This window comes from Crinia signifera, chromosome 3, assembly GCF_055691185.1.
Source record: "Crinia signifera chromosome 3, ASM5569118v1, whole genome shotgun sequence".
Lineage (NCBI taxonomy): Eukaryota > Metazoa > Chordata > Amphibia > Anura > Myobatrachidae > Crinia > Crinia signifera.
In genome coordinates, this window is record NC_139219.1 from 199,542,607 (window position 1) to 199,559,080 (window position 16,474).

Consider the following 16,474-nt stretch of genomic DNA (forward strand, 5'->3'; position numbering starts at 1 on the left):
AATCTGTGCCCCCATTTCTCCAGAGTACGGCAATGCCTCACATGTACCAGTTGGGTGCATGGCAGGACTCAGAAGGGAAGGAGTGATTTTTGGATTTTGGAGCACAGATTTTGGTGGAATGAATGGTGGGTGCTATGTTGCATTACCAATACAGTGGAACCCCCCCACAAGTGACCCCATTTTGCAAACTACACTCCTCAGGGAATTCATCTAGGGGTATAGTGTACATTTCAAACCCCCAGGGGTTTCACCAATTTTGGTACAACTGGGCTGTGAAAATGAAAAAATACATTTTTTTACACAAAAATGTACTTCTGGCTCAAAATTTTTCATTTTCACAAGGAATGAAGGAGACAAAGCACCCCAAAATCTGTGCCCCCATTTCTCCAGAGTACGGCAATGCCTCACATGTGACCAAAAAATACCAGTTGGGTGCATGGCAGGACTCAGAAGGGAAGGAGTGATTTTTGGATTTTGGAGCACAGATTTTGGTGGAATGAATGGTGGGTGCTATGTTGCATTACCAATACAGTGGAACCCCCCCACAAGTGACCCCATTTTGCAAACTACACCCCTCAGGGAATTCATCTAGGGGTATAGTGTACATTTCAAACCCCCAGGGGTTTCACCAATTTTGATACAACTGGGCAGTGAAAATGAAAAATTACATTTTTTACACAAAAATGCAGTTCTGGCTCAAAATTTTTAATTTTCACAAGGAATGAAGGAGACAAAGCACCCCAAAATCTGTGCCCCCATTTCTCCAGAGTACGGCAATGCCTCACATGTACCAGTTGGGTGCATGGCAGGACTCAGAAGGGAAGGAGTGATTTTTGGATTTTGGAGCACAGATTTTGGTGGAATGAATGGTGGGTGCTATGTTGCATTACCAATACAGTGGAACCCCCCCACAAGTGACCCCATTTTGCAAACTACACTCCTCAGGGAATTCATCTAGGGGTATAGTGTACATTTCAAACCCCCAGGGGTTTCACCAATTTTGGTACAACTGGGCTGTGAAAATGAAAAAATACATTTTTTTACACAAAAATGTACTTCTGGCTCAAAATTTTTCATTTTCACAAGGAATGAAGGAGACAAAGCACCCCAAAATCTGTGCCCCCATTTCTCCAGAGTACGGCAATGCCTCACATGTGACCAAAAAATACCAGTTGGGTGCATGGCAGGACTCAGAAGGGAAGGAGTGATTTTTGGATTTTGGAGCACAGATTTTGGTGGAATGAATGGTGGGTGCTATGTTGCATTACCAATACAGTGGAACCCCCCCACAAGTGACCCCATTTTGCAAACTACACCCCTCAGGGAATTCATCTAGGGGTATAGTGTACATTTCAAACCCCCAGGGGTTTCACCAATTTTGATACAACTGGGCAGTGAAAATGAAAAATTACATTTTTTACACAAAAATGCAGTTCTGGCTCAAAATTTTTAATTTTCACAAGGAATGAAGGAGACAAAGCACCCCAAAATCTGTGCCCCCATTTCTCCAGAGCACGGCAATGCCTCACATGTGACCAAAAAATACCAGTTGGGTGCATGACAGGACTCAGAAGGGAAGGAGTGATTTTTGGATTTTGCAGCTCAGATTCTGGTGGAATGAATGGTGGGTGCTATGTGGCATTAGCAAGACCCCCGAAGCACGGTGAAATGATGAACCTAATAATCCATAGATGTGTGGTATATTTTGAAACACTCCTTTATACATAGGCCGGGTTTGTCGGGGCAAGTTTCACAGTGGAAAATAGTTTCCTTTCTTATTCCCTTTTTATAGCAAACTTTGCACCTTTTTTGTGTCCTGCCCTTTCTTGCAGTGGAGGGGATTTCGTTGGGAAAATGCTGCCCTGGTACAATACGGGGGCCAGTACTAGAAGTACTGGGGCCCTCTGCCTGCTGGTTCCCAAATATTAGGCCCTTTATGACTTCCTCTTGAAAGTGCATAAATGTCCCCCTCTGGCCGGTAGAACGGAATAGCACGTAAGCGTTATACAGTGCCATCTGGATGATATACACGGCCAGCTTCTTGTACCAGATATTTGTTTTCCGCAGGGCACTGTACGGCTTCAGTACCTGATCTGAAAGATCCACTCCGCCCATGTACTTATTGTAATCTAGGATACAATTTGGTTTTGAGGTGTGGGTACTGGTACCTCGTACAGGGATGGAGGTGGTACTGTCTCCATGAATTGTTGTCAGTATAAGGACATCCCTCTTGTCCTTATATTTGACCAACAACATATTTTCGGTGCATATTCCCCTGCTTTCACCCCTTCTCATTACTTGGGCAATGTGCGTTTTTGGGAGGCCTCTTTGGTTCTTACGCACAGTACCGCAAGCTGCTGTACCTCTTGAACCAAGGGCCTTAAACAGGGGATGCTGGTGTAAAAGTTATCCACATAGAGGTGATAACCCTTATCCAGGAAGGGGTGCATTAAATCCCAGACAATTTTTCCACTAACACCTACGAGGGAGGGGGGGCATTCTGGCGGTTCAATTCTTGAATCCTTCCCTTCATATACCCTAAACTTGTGGGTGTACCCTGTGGTGCTTTCACACAGCTTATACATTTTTATGCCATACCTTGCCCTCTTACTGGGAAGGTACTGGCGGAATTTAACCCTTCCTTTAAAATGTATAAGGGACTCGTCGATGCTAATACATTTATCAGGGATGTATAGCTCTGCAAATTTGGCACTGAAATGATCAATGACCGGCCTGACTTTGAATAGCCTGTCAAAGGTGGGATCATCTCTGGGTGGGCACTGTGCATTATCGGTGTAATGTATAAATTTATGGATTGCCTCAAAACGAGTCCGAGTCATGGCCATACGGTAAAATGGGGTGCTGTACAGAACATCTGTACTCCAATATTGCCTAATTTGTGGCTTTTTTACTATGCCCATATGAAACACCAGACCCCAAAACGTCATCATCTCTACTGCATCTACAGGGGTCCACCTAGCAAATGATGACGTGGGGTTTTGAGCAATAAACTGCTGGGCATATAAATTAGTTTGGTCCAACATTAAATTTATAAAATCATCAGAGAAAAATAATTTGAAAAAGTCAATTTCTCTGAGACCTGTGGAATCAAATTGGATTCCTGGCATGGCCAAAAACTCAGGAACCTGGGGCTCAAAATTGTCTGGTGGTGGGGTCCATACGAGATCAATTATTGGGGGGGGGGGGGGGGGTCTCAGCTGCTCTACGGGGGCGTCTTTGAGGGGGTCCCTCATCACCAGAGGAGGAAGAGGAGCTTAAGACGAATCCTTCAAATTCCCCGCTTGCCTCACTGGCTGTGTCAGAATCAGAAGCAAGCATGGCATATGCCTCCTCCACTGAATACATTCTTCTGGATGACTGGGATGACATTTGGGATGACATTTTTATTTTTGTGTTACTGGTAGTGAAATGTTTCAACACGTGTATAGTGTAGGGGGGGGGGGGTACAAACTTTATTTCAACCCGGGGGGTATGTAGTGTGTAGTGTGTATGTAGTGCAGAACAAAAAAAATACTTTATACAAAAAAAAAAAAATTGAAGGGGTTAAAAAAAAAAAAAATTGAAGGGGTTAAAAAAATAAATAATTGAAGGGGTTAAAAAAACAAAAAAAAAGGTCCTGCGCCAAAAATTGAGCACAGATGTTGGTCAGTAACGTCCGTCACTGAACAGCGCTCAAAGGCAACAGGAATTTGATCCAAAAAAAAAAAGAAATAGATCAACCCTGTGCCGAAAAAGCTGATCAGTGATGTACGTCACTGATCAGCGCACAGTGGCCACAGGACACCCACAAAATCACAATGTGTGTAAAAAAAAAATTAAAAAAAGACCACACAGCACCCACAAAAAAAAAAAAAAGGTGATCAGTGATGCGACACTGATTACCAGTGAGGGGCAGCAGGTGCACAACCTTTGGTGCAACTGGCAGCAACTGACAGGTATATATATATAAAAAAAAAAACCTCTGCGCCCCCAAAAAGTTGCTGATCACCTCAGATATAGTGATCAGCACAAAAGGCGGGGGTAGCAGACACAAAATATACACTCTCTATCACTCTCTGTCACTATCTCTCTCTATCTCTCACTATCTATCACTATCTATCACTATCTATCACACTGCAGCAGCAGCACTGACAGTTATATGTATAAAAAAAAACCTGCACCCCCCAAAAAGGGGGGGTAGCAGACACAAAATATACACTCTCTATCACTCTCTGTCACTATCTCTCTATCTCTCACTATCTATCACTATCTATCACTATGACACTGCAGCAGCAGCACTGACAGTTATATATATAAAAAAAAAACCTGCACCCCCAAAAAGGGGGGGTAGCAGACACAAATCTCTCTATCTCTCACTATCTATCACTATCTATCACTATCTCTCACTATCTCTCACTATCTCTCACTATCTATCACTATGACACTGCAGCAGCAGCGACAGTTATTTATATATAAAAAACCCCTGCACCCCCAAAAAGGGGGGGTAGCAGACACAAAATATAGCTCTCTCTGTCACTATCTCTCTATCTCTCTCTCTCTCTATCTCTCTATCACACTGCAGCAGCAGCAGGAAGTCTCAGGAAGTCAGATCCAGGAAGCGTCCAGCACGCTACAAGCAGTGATCAAGTGATCAGGTAAGGTATTTGCAAGGATCAGGTAAGTATTAGCAAGGATCAGGTCAGTATCACGGCAGATAGGCACGGTGACCGCTCTGCACGCTATTCCAGACCGGAATGGCGTCTGCAGCGCAGTCACCGTTAGTTTAAATGTCGCGCCTTGGCTGTGATTGGTCCGTGGGTCCCACGGACCAATCACAGCCTTGGGGGCAGGTGGGGTGAGGGTGGGGTGAGGTGTCATCGTCACCGATGACCCCCTCATGCCCCCTGACGCCCGGCGGTGATTGACACCTGTGTTACCAAGCGTCTGATTCGCTGGTAACACAGGAAAACGCTGTGAATGGCTGTTCACACTGAACAGCCAATCACAGCGATCGCCGACGGGGGGGCGACATCGCAGCCCCCCCTGGGCATGCAGGGACATGTCTGCTGTCAGGGACAGCAGACATCGTCCCTCTGTCACTGCGTCTCGAGACGCAGTGACAGTTTAAAGTCATGACGTATATATACGTCATGTGTCGGGAAGTACTTCCCGGCCATGACGTATATATACGTCAAATGTCGTGAAGGGGTTAAATTGAATTCTGAGGCTTCAAACTTCTCACGAGGGAACAAGGAGCAGCAAAGCATCCAACCTAAGGCCCCCATACACTAACTCGATTTGGGCCGATTTCACCTGTTCCCGACGGAATGGGCCGAGACATCGACCCAAATTGGTTCAGTGTGATGTTCCCTCAGGTCTGATGCACGGTCCCTTGCACATCGCACCTGAGTCGGAGGTTGGACCGACAGGTAAAGATGTAGCGCTTCTCATGCTTGCGGGGGCTGGCGCCAGTCCCCAGCCTTCAGAAAGGGACGCACGCCCCGTTCTGACGGAGCTCCCTGACGGTCCCCGCCGCCCTCCACACTCCACCTAACCGTGCCAGTCTCACAGAATCGGAGACAGACAGGGTCCCACCACCCAGCTGCCGACTGACTGACTGGGACGCAGGATACGTTCACGCATCCCAGTCTCATGGAGTCCCTTCTCTGAAAGCAGGGACATTCGAGGGGCTCCATCTGTATAGGTCATTACGTCGACCCAAGAAAGGTTGTCACTCCTTAGGTCAACAGGCAAAAGGGTCGATAAGGTCCTTATGGTGGAAAGGTGATAATGCAGAAGGTTGACATGTATTTTTTTATTTCTTTTTAGATGTCTAGTCCTGGACACTAAGTGTATGGCAGCCCCTTGTATTGCTCGCTACGCTTGCAATGTTTCGGTCACACTATTCTATTCTCCCTCCATGCCCTAGTTGATAGTAGGGCATGAACTACCGCCTGTTCTGAAGCCACAATAGGGGGGAAAAAAATCAATAACACTCATGTCGACATTCAGTCCCTGTAGACCTTTCGGTGCTGACCTAAGGAGTGTCGACATTTCTTGTGCCGACCTAATGACCGCATCCCGGACAGGCATGAAGGTCCTCCCTCTTTCCCAGTGGTGATGAATGGTATTTGACACTTCCACCCGGGAAGGTTCCGGCGACTCGCGGGTGATCGACTGGGTGATCACGGATGTGAGAAATCGCAAGCTTTATAATAGTTAATTTTGTAGCCAGAGATAGTGGAGGTTTATTTTTTTATTTATATTGTTTGTTATATTTTAGGTGACTATATTCTGAGGTATTTCTACATATTTTTATTGCACAAAGCGCCACAATAAAAAGATCTAAACAGCACTGAGCACAGACGAATCTGAAAACGTATCAACATTCACTGCCGAACAACATTATCCAATACAAAATGAATGGTGGACATTAATATGTATTTACCATCTAGCCCATGTACACAGACAATTAAATGTATTCCATCATCACAGCTGTCATCTTCTTCCATGCTGAAGTATGGAACTGTGGAAGATAATTGAGGCACATCGCTGTATAAAAACCCAGGAAGTCTCAATTGTTTCAATTCTTCTTTGGCCTGAAGGAATCTACAAAACAAACATTGTACATTAAACCATACTTGTGACTGAAGACCTGTGAGAGTGTATCTTTACCTACACAAAGATTTCTGCATCGTATGTACAAACAGTAGGACAATAGCTTTTATTTACTGCTGGTTGCTGGGGATTGTTTCTTTTCTATATAACCTCTCCCTTTCTAGAGCCTGCTATCAGTTATAAGTTAAAGGAGCATTTGTATCTGCTCCCCTCAAGACTCATTATACACTGGTTAGCATTACTGTGCTTGGGTTTACTTTAAACCCAGACAGCCAGTGGCGTAACTATAGCTCCGCAGCCCCCACGGTGGTGGGGAGGCACAGAGAAAGTGTGGGCGCCGGGGGTCTGCGGGGCTATATTTACCCGCTGCTGTCTATACCTGGCCTGCCGTCACAGTCCGTCTCCTGCTGCTATAATGAAAACTCACACTTCGAAAATGGCTGCCCCCATACTGTAGACAGTTGTTGAGGATGCTAGAGGAGGCGGCGGCTTCCCGATGAAGACGAAACGCATAGGCTATCAAGCATCTATTACATTGGAAAAAATACATGTGTGTGTGTGTGTGTGTTTATTTACTTGCTTCCTTTCAATATGGTGGCCATTTTTACATCATGGCAGACAGTGATTTCAGGTTTCTAGGTAATTATGCAAATATCTCTTGGGACAAAAAAATATCTCCGCATAATTTGGCCTTCAGTTCTGGTTTGATTCACCAATTAATTTATTTCACTTTAATAGTTTAAAAGAGGGTCCAAAAACAAACAAAATATTAGCAAAAATATGACTTTTGAAGGTGCCATTTTCTCAGCTTGTTTACACGGGTTAACTGTGCCCTTATATTTTAGTAAGAAAATAATTCAATAGGAAAAACATTAACAAACATATGAAAATATGGAGAATAAATAAAATAGCTACTTACGCTAGCATTAAAGGCTTTGGAGAGCTTTCATACCAAGCGAGAGAGGATGAAGATCCAAGTATTGCACCACCCGGTTGCCATGTAATAGTGTCAAGTGTGTTCCTTGGAGTAAATGCAATGTCACAAGGAGAGTCTCTCAATGTATAAGAAAATGCTAAACAGCTGGTTGTGCAAACGCCGGGCATGGTCATAGCATCTTTGAAATATTCTGAACTAATATCGTCAGATCTTAAACTCTTGTCTTGGATAACTTCACATTCAGGATCTTCAGACTTGTATAATGGACCATCTGTTTCCTCATAGTAGCCATTCTCAATCATTTCTTCATCTTGTTCTTCATCATCATCATCATCCTCTACTACTTGCAATGATTGACCCGTTGACTGCAGCTTTGAATTACCTTCTGCAGGACTAGAATATGTCAACTCATTTGCAGGGCTGATGTCAGAAATATCATAGCTGCTTTGTGAACCAAAATAATTTTCTACAAAACCTTGTCTGACAAGGTCAGTGCTGTTAGCGGAGGAAAAAATAGCAGCAGAAGGACTTCCACTCACAGATTTGGTTATATCTTGGTTAGTCTGTTTTGGCTCCACACCAATAGATTTTTCTCCATCTAGAACAACTGACCCAGAAATGACAGATGGTTCTCCCACAACAATAACTTCTGGATCAAGTGAAACATGAGAGCTATGATGAAGTGTTTCTGGAATTTTAGGCTCTCTGAAAGTGGTTATAGGGCCAGTAAGGGGAACAGGAATACTTTTGACCTCATTTTGCGTTTCCTCATCAGAAATAGCAAACTGGAAAAGATCTCGGATGCTTGAGAGGGAGGAATGCACCGACACATTTTCACCATCAGAAAATACGACACATTGAGGCTGTAAGAGAATGTTAGATTGTTTGGGATCAAATTTTGGCATTTCAACTGCACCCAAATCTAGGACAGTTTTACTGTCTCTCAGCTGGCTCTCTGGTGCATTTGAAATCTTTGAGCTTTCATCTGGGGAAAGATCATCATCAGAAGGCAAGGAGTTTATAGAGGTCAGAGACGACTGGATTTCACTGAGGGCACTAGTGCTTTCCGTGCAGTGGCTTTCTACAGTAGTTTTAAGGTTAGCTTCTGGTTTGAGCAACAGCTGTGAGAATACTTTATCAGCTGAAACAGGGTCATGCTCAGCTACATTTTCTAAAGAAGATTCAGGATTTGGATGTGTTGCAAAAGAGCTTGGTTCACTTTCTACACCAGAGTCAGAAAATCTCGATGATGCACAGGTTATGCTGAGATCTGGCAACTTTATTGTATCTCCACTTACAACAATGTGGACCTCCTTTGAGGCAAGTTGTGGCTGGTTGTGTTTCAGCTTGGAAAGAGCATCTACGTTCTCAGGTAATTTCATGTTATTTGCAAGAGCAACATCTTTTTCAAACACTGAATCTGGGTCCAGTAATTGAGTTACTCCACTCGGCAAAGCAGATAAGCATTGTCTCTGCATGTCACTGTTTATAGTAATGTCTTTACAAACCTCTGGTTTGGAGCCAAATATAACAGTTACTTTTTCACCCTCGTATGCGTTCCTGCTACTTGGCTTAACCTCTATTGTCCTCAATCCAGAAGGTACTGTGGTTTGAGCACCACGGCACCTTTCTTCTTGCTGTGGTGCACTATCCGCTTGTGTAACCCCAGTACCTGCCTGCTGCGTGCTGAGTGTACCTAAAATGGTGGAAGTGGAGAAAGGCGTTAGGTTACTGTATTCCCAAGAACTGCTCTGGTTTATCTCAGAATTGTCACCACTTACAGAAAGTGGTTTGTTTGTGACTATGTTAGATGGCAGAGGGCTATGCCCCTTTTGCCATGTATGCAACCCACATGACTTAGTGTCACTTGCTAGAAACCCTTGACTAGGGTTATGTCCATCCTTATGGCAATGTGAAGGCCTGCCTTCAAATGGTTTAGACATAGCTTCTGCTGTAGCTGCTTTCAAACATTTGTAGCTCACTAAAACTACAGAGTCCTTAGAATTTTGCTTCACTATCTTTTTTGGATTATCAGGTTTCATTGTTCTCATAAGTTTATTTACTTTAGTTTTTGATTTATTGTCATCTTCATATTTAGATTTTTGTGTTTTTATTAGCTGCTTTTCACCTTCAAGACACAGAGCAGAAGCAGAGACACCTTCGGCTCCACGTTTTAGTTCTGGGCTGGAAGGCCCATACACAGATCCTTCTTCATTATCAAGTTTCTCCAATTTATTAGAATCTGATCTTTGCAAGTTCTGAACTCCAAGCCAAGGACCATCCAAATCTGCAACATAAACCAAACATATGTAAATGAGAGGACAATTATGGAACATATTTTATATCTAAAGAATCCATATTTAGTCTATTTGACATTGCTGTGCAAAATGACCATACTAAAGGCTCACATACACCATGCAATTTGGGCCCGATTTTACTCGATACTGATGGATCGGGCCTTGAAATCGGCCCAAATCATATGTGTAGACATCCCGTCCGGCCCGATGCACGGTCCCATGCGCATCGGATCGGAGTCGGCGGTCGGACCAGCTGCACATAACATTTGCTAAATCTTTTTTTTTTTTTATTGAATTTTCAATACAATATAAACACATTAATAGCATCAAACAGTATGTATGTTTATAAAACAAAACTGAAAGAAGAAAAAAAAAGAAGACATACAAAATAGGGAAGGGGAGGGGGATAGGGGGGGAAACTCCAGACAGTTGTAATCGTTGGTTGTATGGGTATAGAGAGGTTACATGCTTCATAGGAGACCAGTTCTGTAAGGGGGCTCACCTATCAATAGGAGTCACAGGGTTTGGATAGTAAAATAAAATAGAGGGACTGAGCTAATCAGCTTCCAATGCAATTGGACAAGTCTAGAGGTTGTTTTGATTAAGGTTGGATTCTAGGGTTTGGTGTCCGCTTCCGGGATAGCCAATACTCAGTCCATTTATACCATTTTATCAGAGGGTTCGAGGCTGATGAAGAATAGGTAATCCCAGCTATTTCAAATTCGCAGTGCAATTGTACATTCGATTCGATCATATCTAAAGTTGGTACAAAGGGGGTGCGCCAATGTTGTGCTATCATGAGTTTCGTGGCCACCAAGATGTGGCCCATCACATAGCGGTAGAGGGCCAAATGGTGTGTAGCAACACTGGTGTCATATATAGTCGGTGGAGAAGTTTGTAAAAGTGTTCTGAGTGGGAAATGCTTCTGGACAGGCTGAAGCATGTCCGAAAAACCATGTTCCATTCATCCTCTGTCAGTGAGCATGCTAGGTCAGATTCCCATTTAATTGTGGATGGTAACTTATAAGGCGTACTATGACTAATCAGTAAGGCATACCACCACGTTATGTTCCCTTTAACATTTGATAAATCTTATGTGCAGCTGGAGCCAGGCGGGGGATGCAGAGAAGCAGCGGGCAGGGGATGCCACAAGCCACCGAGGGGACTAGAAAGGCGGGCAAAGAAAGCCGGGCAGCGGGCACACAGCACCAAAAAAAAAAAAAAAAATACAAATGAATGGGCAGCCAGTGCTTGGCCTGAGAGAGCAATCAGTGGCTTCCTATTCATTTGTATGGGCTTTTTTTTCCCTTGCTCCCCCTGCTTGGCTCTATGTTCCCTTTGCTGGCTCTCTGGCGTCCCCCAACCACTGCCTCTGTGTCCACCACCCTGCAGCTCTTCAGGAGTTGCTTATGATAAATCACATGTGATTTATCACATGCAAAACTTGGCACATCAAGTGCCCAATCGTGTGCGACCCCCGTGACAATCAACAGAATAATTTGCTTTTTTTTTTATGTAGTAGTAACCGGTTACTCTCTTTCTCTCTCTCTCTCTCATATTATCCAATTTAAAGCAGGACACACGCAAATTATACAGGTTCTATGGCTGGCTAACTTCAATTCTGCATTTTAATCAGACACTGAAGCCTTGAAATTCAGAAGCATCTGCTTTTTAAGCTATACATACCTTCTGTAATGTAATCTAAATAACGATCTTCAAATATAATAGGGAGTGAGTTAAAATCTCCATCCAGTTCACTGCATTCTATAGGAAGAGGAGGAAGCGAACTGAAGTAGGTGGAGTTCTTAATCGCTGTTGACATCTGAAGATGGCTCTGGGCACTGTAGAGAAAGAATAAACCAAACACTTTTGACATTAAACACACCTTTAAAATGTCATTAATTACAAATGGTCTAAATCACCTTAATGTTATTGACAGATACTGAAACGTAATAAAATACCCAATTTGTGTTCAAAGAAAGCACTGAAAGACAATGATTGTAAACTTTAATAAAAGTAGAATCGTATCAGTAAAGCCCTATACACAACAAAGATTTTGCTCATTTTGGCCCTTTGCTCATTAGCTTTTAAAAAATGTTTTGTGCATGTGCTCAATGTCACTTCTAAACAGCAGCCCATCACTGACAACATTGTTCATCGCTATCGTTCAGTGTGTAGGGACAATATAGTTTGCCTGGACATACAGTCATCTAGTGTGTATGAGTCTTAACAGTATAGCGAGGTGAATGGTGATTCCTATAAAAACTTTTTATTTTATTTTTTTAAATGTCCAATTTACAGAGTGATATAAAACAAGAAAGTACTACAAGTTATTATACGTAGAACATGAAAACTCACTGTAATTCTTGGTATGCAAGGGCTGCTTCTCTGGGATGCTCGAGGCAAAAGAAAGCTTCTGCAAATCTGCGCACCTTAAAAAAAAAAATGCAACACATTAGAATGCTTTTATTACTTTCAATTATGTTAGTAATGCTAATGCCTATTCTGCATATAAAACTGGACCTTCATAAAGTATAAAGCAAATCCAGGTTGATGGTTTGTCAAAATTCTTGATAGATTTTGTGTGTAAAATTCATGATTCTGTCATACCTTGGAATTTTTTCAACTGAAACTAAATCCTGATGTTCCCAGTGATTTTAGCATGCTTAAGACGAACACCCCCCCCCCCCCAGAAAAAAGGTGCCAATATATACACCACAGTTTCTCAAACTCAGTCCTCAGGACCCCACACAGTGCATGTTTTGCAGGTCTCCTTACAGAATGACAAGTGAAATAATTAGCTCCACCTGTGGATCTTTTAAAATTTGACAATGTGTAATAAATGCACCTGTGCACCTGCCGGGTGACCTGGAAAATGTGAACTGAGGACTGAGAACCCCTGATATACACGTTACATCAGTCTGTGTGAAGCATGTGATGTTTTAAACCCATACTACCTTCACAATCTGATCAGCTGAATTGTATCACTTTATACAGCAAAGATATACTGTGGCTCAGCCTTGGTTAAGGCATGAAAAAGGATTTATGAAAAACAAAAGTTTATAACCCTCTCAAGTAACCTAACAGACCATAAATCCCCTGCACAAGGAAAGAAAAACATTCATAATACTGGGCACAAGGGTGTGGATTTTGAATAAAAAAAAAAAAAAAAAAAAACTTGTAATAGAGGATGCCAAAGTTAGTATTATCAGGAACCAAAAATTATCACCATAATCTGCATACCATACATCATTTTTTCAGTAAGACGGACGTCCTTCTAATGTCACAGTGAACACTTCTATCACAGATTTGTACACAATTTTACAGCTGAAATTGTTCCTGCAAACAATGTTCAGTGCCTGTGCAAAAAGGAAGCCTATAGGAACAGGTCATTATTAGCAAATTGTATGCTCACTCTTAGTGTATGATGTTCCTGTGCAACAATAGCTGTAACTTCATCTTGCAACACAATAACTTCAAGAAACTGTCCCCAAAGAGCCATCAGAAGTGAGCAAAGCTGTGCCAGGTTCATATTAATTAGCTCCGCTAGTTCATCCGGGTTGTCTATTCTCTGGTGAAACAAAGAAACCAGGAAATATATTATACATTAACAGAAATATTCAACATTAGCATTTTCTTAAATCAGACCTGCAAATATGTACGAAAAACACAATTACCATTTAGTCAAAATGGAAGGATAACTTCCCATGCTTGGCATGACATAAAATAGTCAGCTGGAAAAGTAGGATAACTATCCCCTCCATACTGGTCTGTCAGATATTATATTAACCACAATGTATGCAGCACTAAGGAAATGGTCAGCATGTAAGTACTTGCCAAAACCAGGTACAAGCATGATCACACTTGTATGGTCCTCACATACCTTAACATCTTCACATAGTTCTGACAGACGCGCATCCACATCAATTTTTTCTGAAGAAACAAAACGGGGTGTGTAAGTTTATCACAATGCTGCAGTGTGTAATTAATATATATACTTTTCTTCAACATTTCACATTATAGCATAGCAAAGAGAGCTAATATTTCATTGGAGAGCATGTAAATTACAGCAAATTGGATATAAAGAATAATATTTGAGTGAAATACTGTATTAAAGCAATCTTTTGATATTGGTTTGTTATAGTCAGAGTGTCAAACATTTAATAAAAGGCGGGCATGTCCTTTAAATAACTCAATCCCAAGATAGAAAACGTTTAGAATTTGAGAATATTTTGATAACATAAAACGTTAGTTTCATGTTCTGCCACTGCACCCACCTCTTACCAGATGTGTACAAAGCAAACAGAGGAGATTTCTGAATGGGACATTGATACTTGCTATTCTTATTTCAAACCAGCCAACAGGAAGCGTACAGTGGAGCAGAGACTGTGAAATCCACTGCGGATCTCTACAGATGAGTGAAACCGCACATACAAAATACATCCATGCAATATATTTTTTCCTGATGTTTTTGGTTAAAATACATGGTTTAATTCTGATTATAAGCAATGTCACTGCCCCTTATGTAACCCAACCAGGTGTCTCTAAATGGTCTTAACTCCTATATCCATAAAGGAAAAAGAAATCCCACAAAAAAATGGACAGCATAAAACTGTGAAAACATTTTTGGGGTGAGATTAGAAGCGTTCACGTCATGAAATCATGCAGACATACGATTAAATCAGCAAGGCGTACATCCTTGATAATTCACAATGTTAAAGTCTCCACTATCTGCTGAACAGCAAGCTCAAGAAAATTTCAAGCAAGAAAATAAGGAAGATGCATTTTTTAAGTTAAATGGGTACATGTATGATAGAGTTAATAGTCTAGGGGTTCCCTAACTCAGGGCCAGATGTATTAAGCCTGAGAAAGCGATAAAGTGGAAGGCGATAGTCATTTTTCAAACCCAGCCTGTGATTGGATGGTGCGTTATCACTTGCCACTTTATGACTTCTCCAGGCTTAATAAATGTGCTCCACATTTACAGTATATCCATGATTGAGCACAGGTGATTTAATTGTACCTCACTCATGTTGATTTAGCAGTCTGTGCTGAGCCAAAGCTATCCTTAATACCTGGACCGTTAAGGTACCTTCATGACTGTATTTGGGAACAACGGTAATTATCAATAAGAAGATACAGGAATCACCAGTAAGGTTAGGCAAGGAAAGACCAGAAGGTAGTAACACATAAAAAGAAAACAGGTGCAAGCAATAGGGGACCAAAATAACTTCACAAAGTTGCACACAATGCAGCAGTCAAAGTGTGCTGTTATACTATGTACCGACACCTCCCCTTCTCTCAGAACAATGCACCGCAATTTATTGACACAATCAAATTTGACTTCAAGTGCAGACGCCACTGGAGCTGAGCGCTTAACATAGGTTTCAGGCTCATTTGGGCTGGAAGAAGGTGATATTTACAGAGACTGATTAGGGGGGGGGGGGGCATGGGAGCACCAACCCCCAGACAGCCCCATGTCTGGAGCACCCAAGCAGCACGATGCAGAGAGCTCTGAAGCAAGAAGAGCTCTCTGCAGTGAGTACAGAACACAGGCACAGCAGCAGGGGGAGCTACTGAGAATGTGCATCCCCTGCAGCAGCTCCACTCACATAGCTTCCAGTGCTCAGGGATCTCCTCCTGTCCTCATCTCTTGGTAGGTGCTGTAGGAGGTGTGTGTTTCTGTACTGTATGCATGCATGTATGTATGTATGTATGTGTATATATACATACATACATATATGTTTTGTTTGTATACAATTGTAAAGCGCAACGGAATCTGCTGTGCTATATAAGAAACTAAATAAATCTACAGTACGTATGTATGATCTGCATGTATCCATGTATCTATCTATCTATCTATCTACACATACATACATACAGTATATCTATCTATACATATACACACACACACACACACACAAATATCATTTTTAAAAAGTCCCGGCACTCTGACTCCGCTTGGACCATTGTGGATTGCAGCACATTTCACATTTTAACATTCCATTGTAGTCTATAAGTGCCACCTCTGTCTCGATGTCCATATAAATTTTGCTCTGTGACCCCCATCAGACCATCAAAAATTATTACATGACCCTAGCAACTTACTGCAGAATGGGCGCCACACGTGTCAACAGAGAGTCTGGGTATGGGTCAATAAATCGACATGCATTGGGTCACTTTTTTGTCCCAAATGTCGACATCGTCGACATGGACACTGTCAAAGTACAATATTCTATTCTCCCTCCCCCTCCCCGCCCTGGTGGATGGTAGGGCATGAAACTCCACCTGTCGGCACATGTCGGCTCACAAAAATGTGAAAACCTTATGTGAACCTTTTGACTGTCGACCTTACCATTGTTGACCTAATGCTTGTATTGACCTTCCAACCCTGTCGACCTCCATGTCAAACTTTAGTGATTGACCTAATGACCATATACCGACAGCACCTGCATGGCAGCATTGTGGAGGCAAAAATGATGCGAGGAGGTCTGAAGTAACAGATAATTCTACTGATCTTTCAGACTCTTTCGATCACGGACTGAGAGATTAGAGTAGTCATTAGACTGAATGTGAGCAACTTGGAGACATGACCCCATGCTGAGTTGGTTTGGACCAACTT

At 42.3% G+C, this 16,474-nt stretch overlaps 1 protein-coding gene across 6 annotated transcripts in view; it reads right to left on the bottom strand.

The window, feature by feature from the left end:
• The window catches only part of FAM135A (family with sequence similarity 135 member A), a 120,555-nt gene that overhangs the window by 19,030 nt on the left and 85,051 nt on the right, over window positions 1-16,474 (bottom strand). For 5 of the 6 annotated variants that reach the window (XM_083177257.1, XM_083177255.1, XM_083177258.1 and 2 more), the window contains 6 exons: window positions 13,736-13,785; window positions 13,268-13,423; window positions 12,211-12,284; window positions 11,539-11,693; window positions 7,538-9,842; window positions 6,449-6,609 (listed from right to left, as the gene is read on the bottom strand). In XM_083177257.1, the coding sequence (XP_083033383.1) occupies window positions 6,449-6,609; window positions 7,538-9,842; window positions 11,539-11,693; window positions 12,211-12,284; window positions 13,268-13,423; window positions 13,736-13,785 (2,901 nt within the window). The remainder of the gene's footprint in view (window positions 1-6,448; window positions 6,610-7,537; window positions 9,843-11,538; window positions 11,694-12,210; window positions 12,285-13,267; window positions 13,424-13,735; window positions 13,786-16,474) is intronic. The other variant, XM_083177261.1, reaches the window with a different exon arrangement.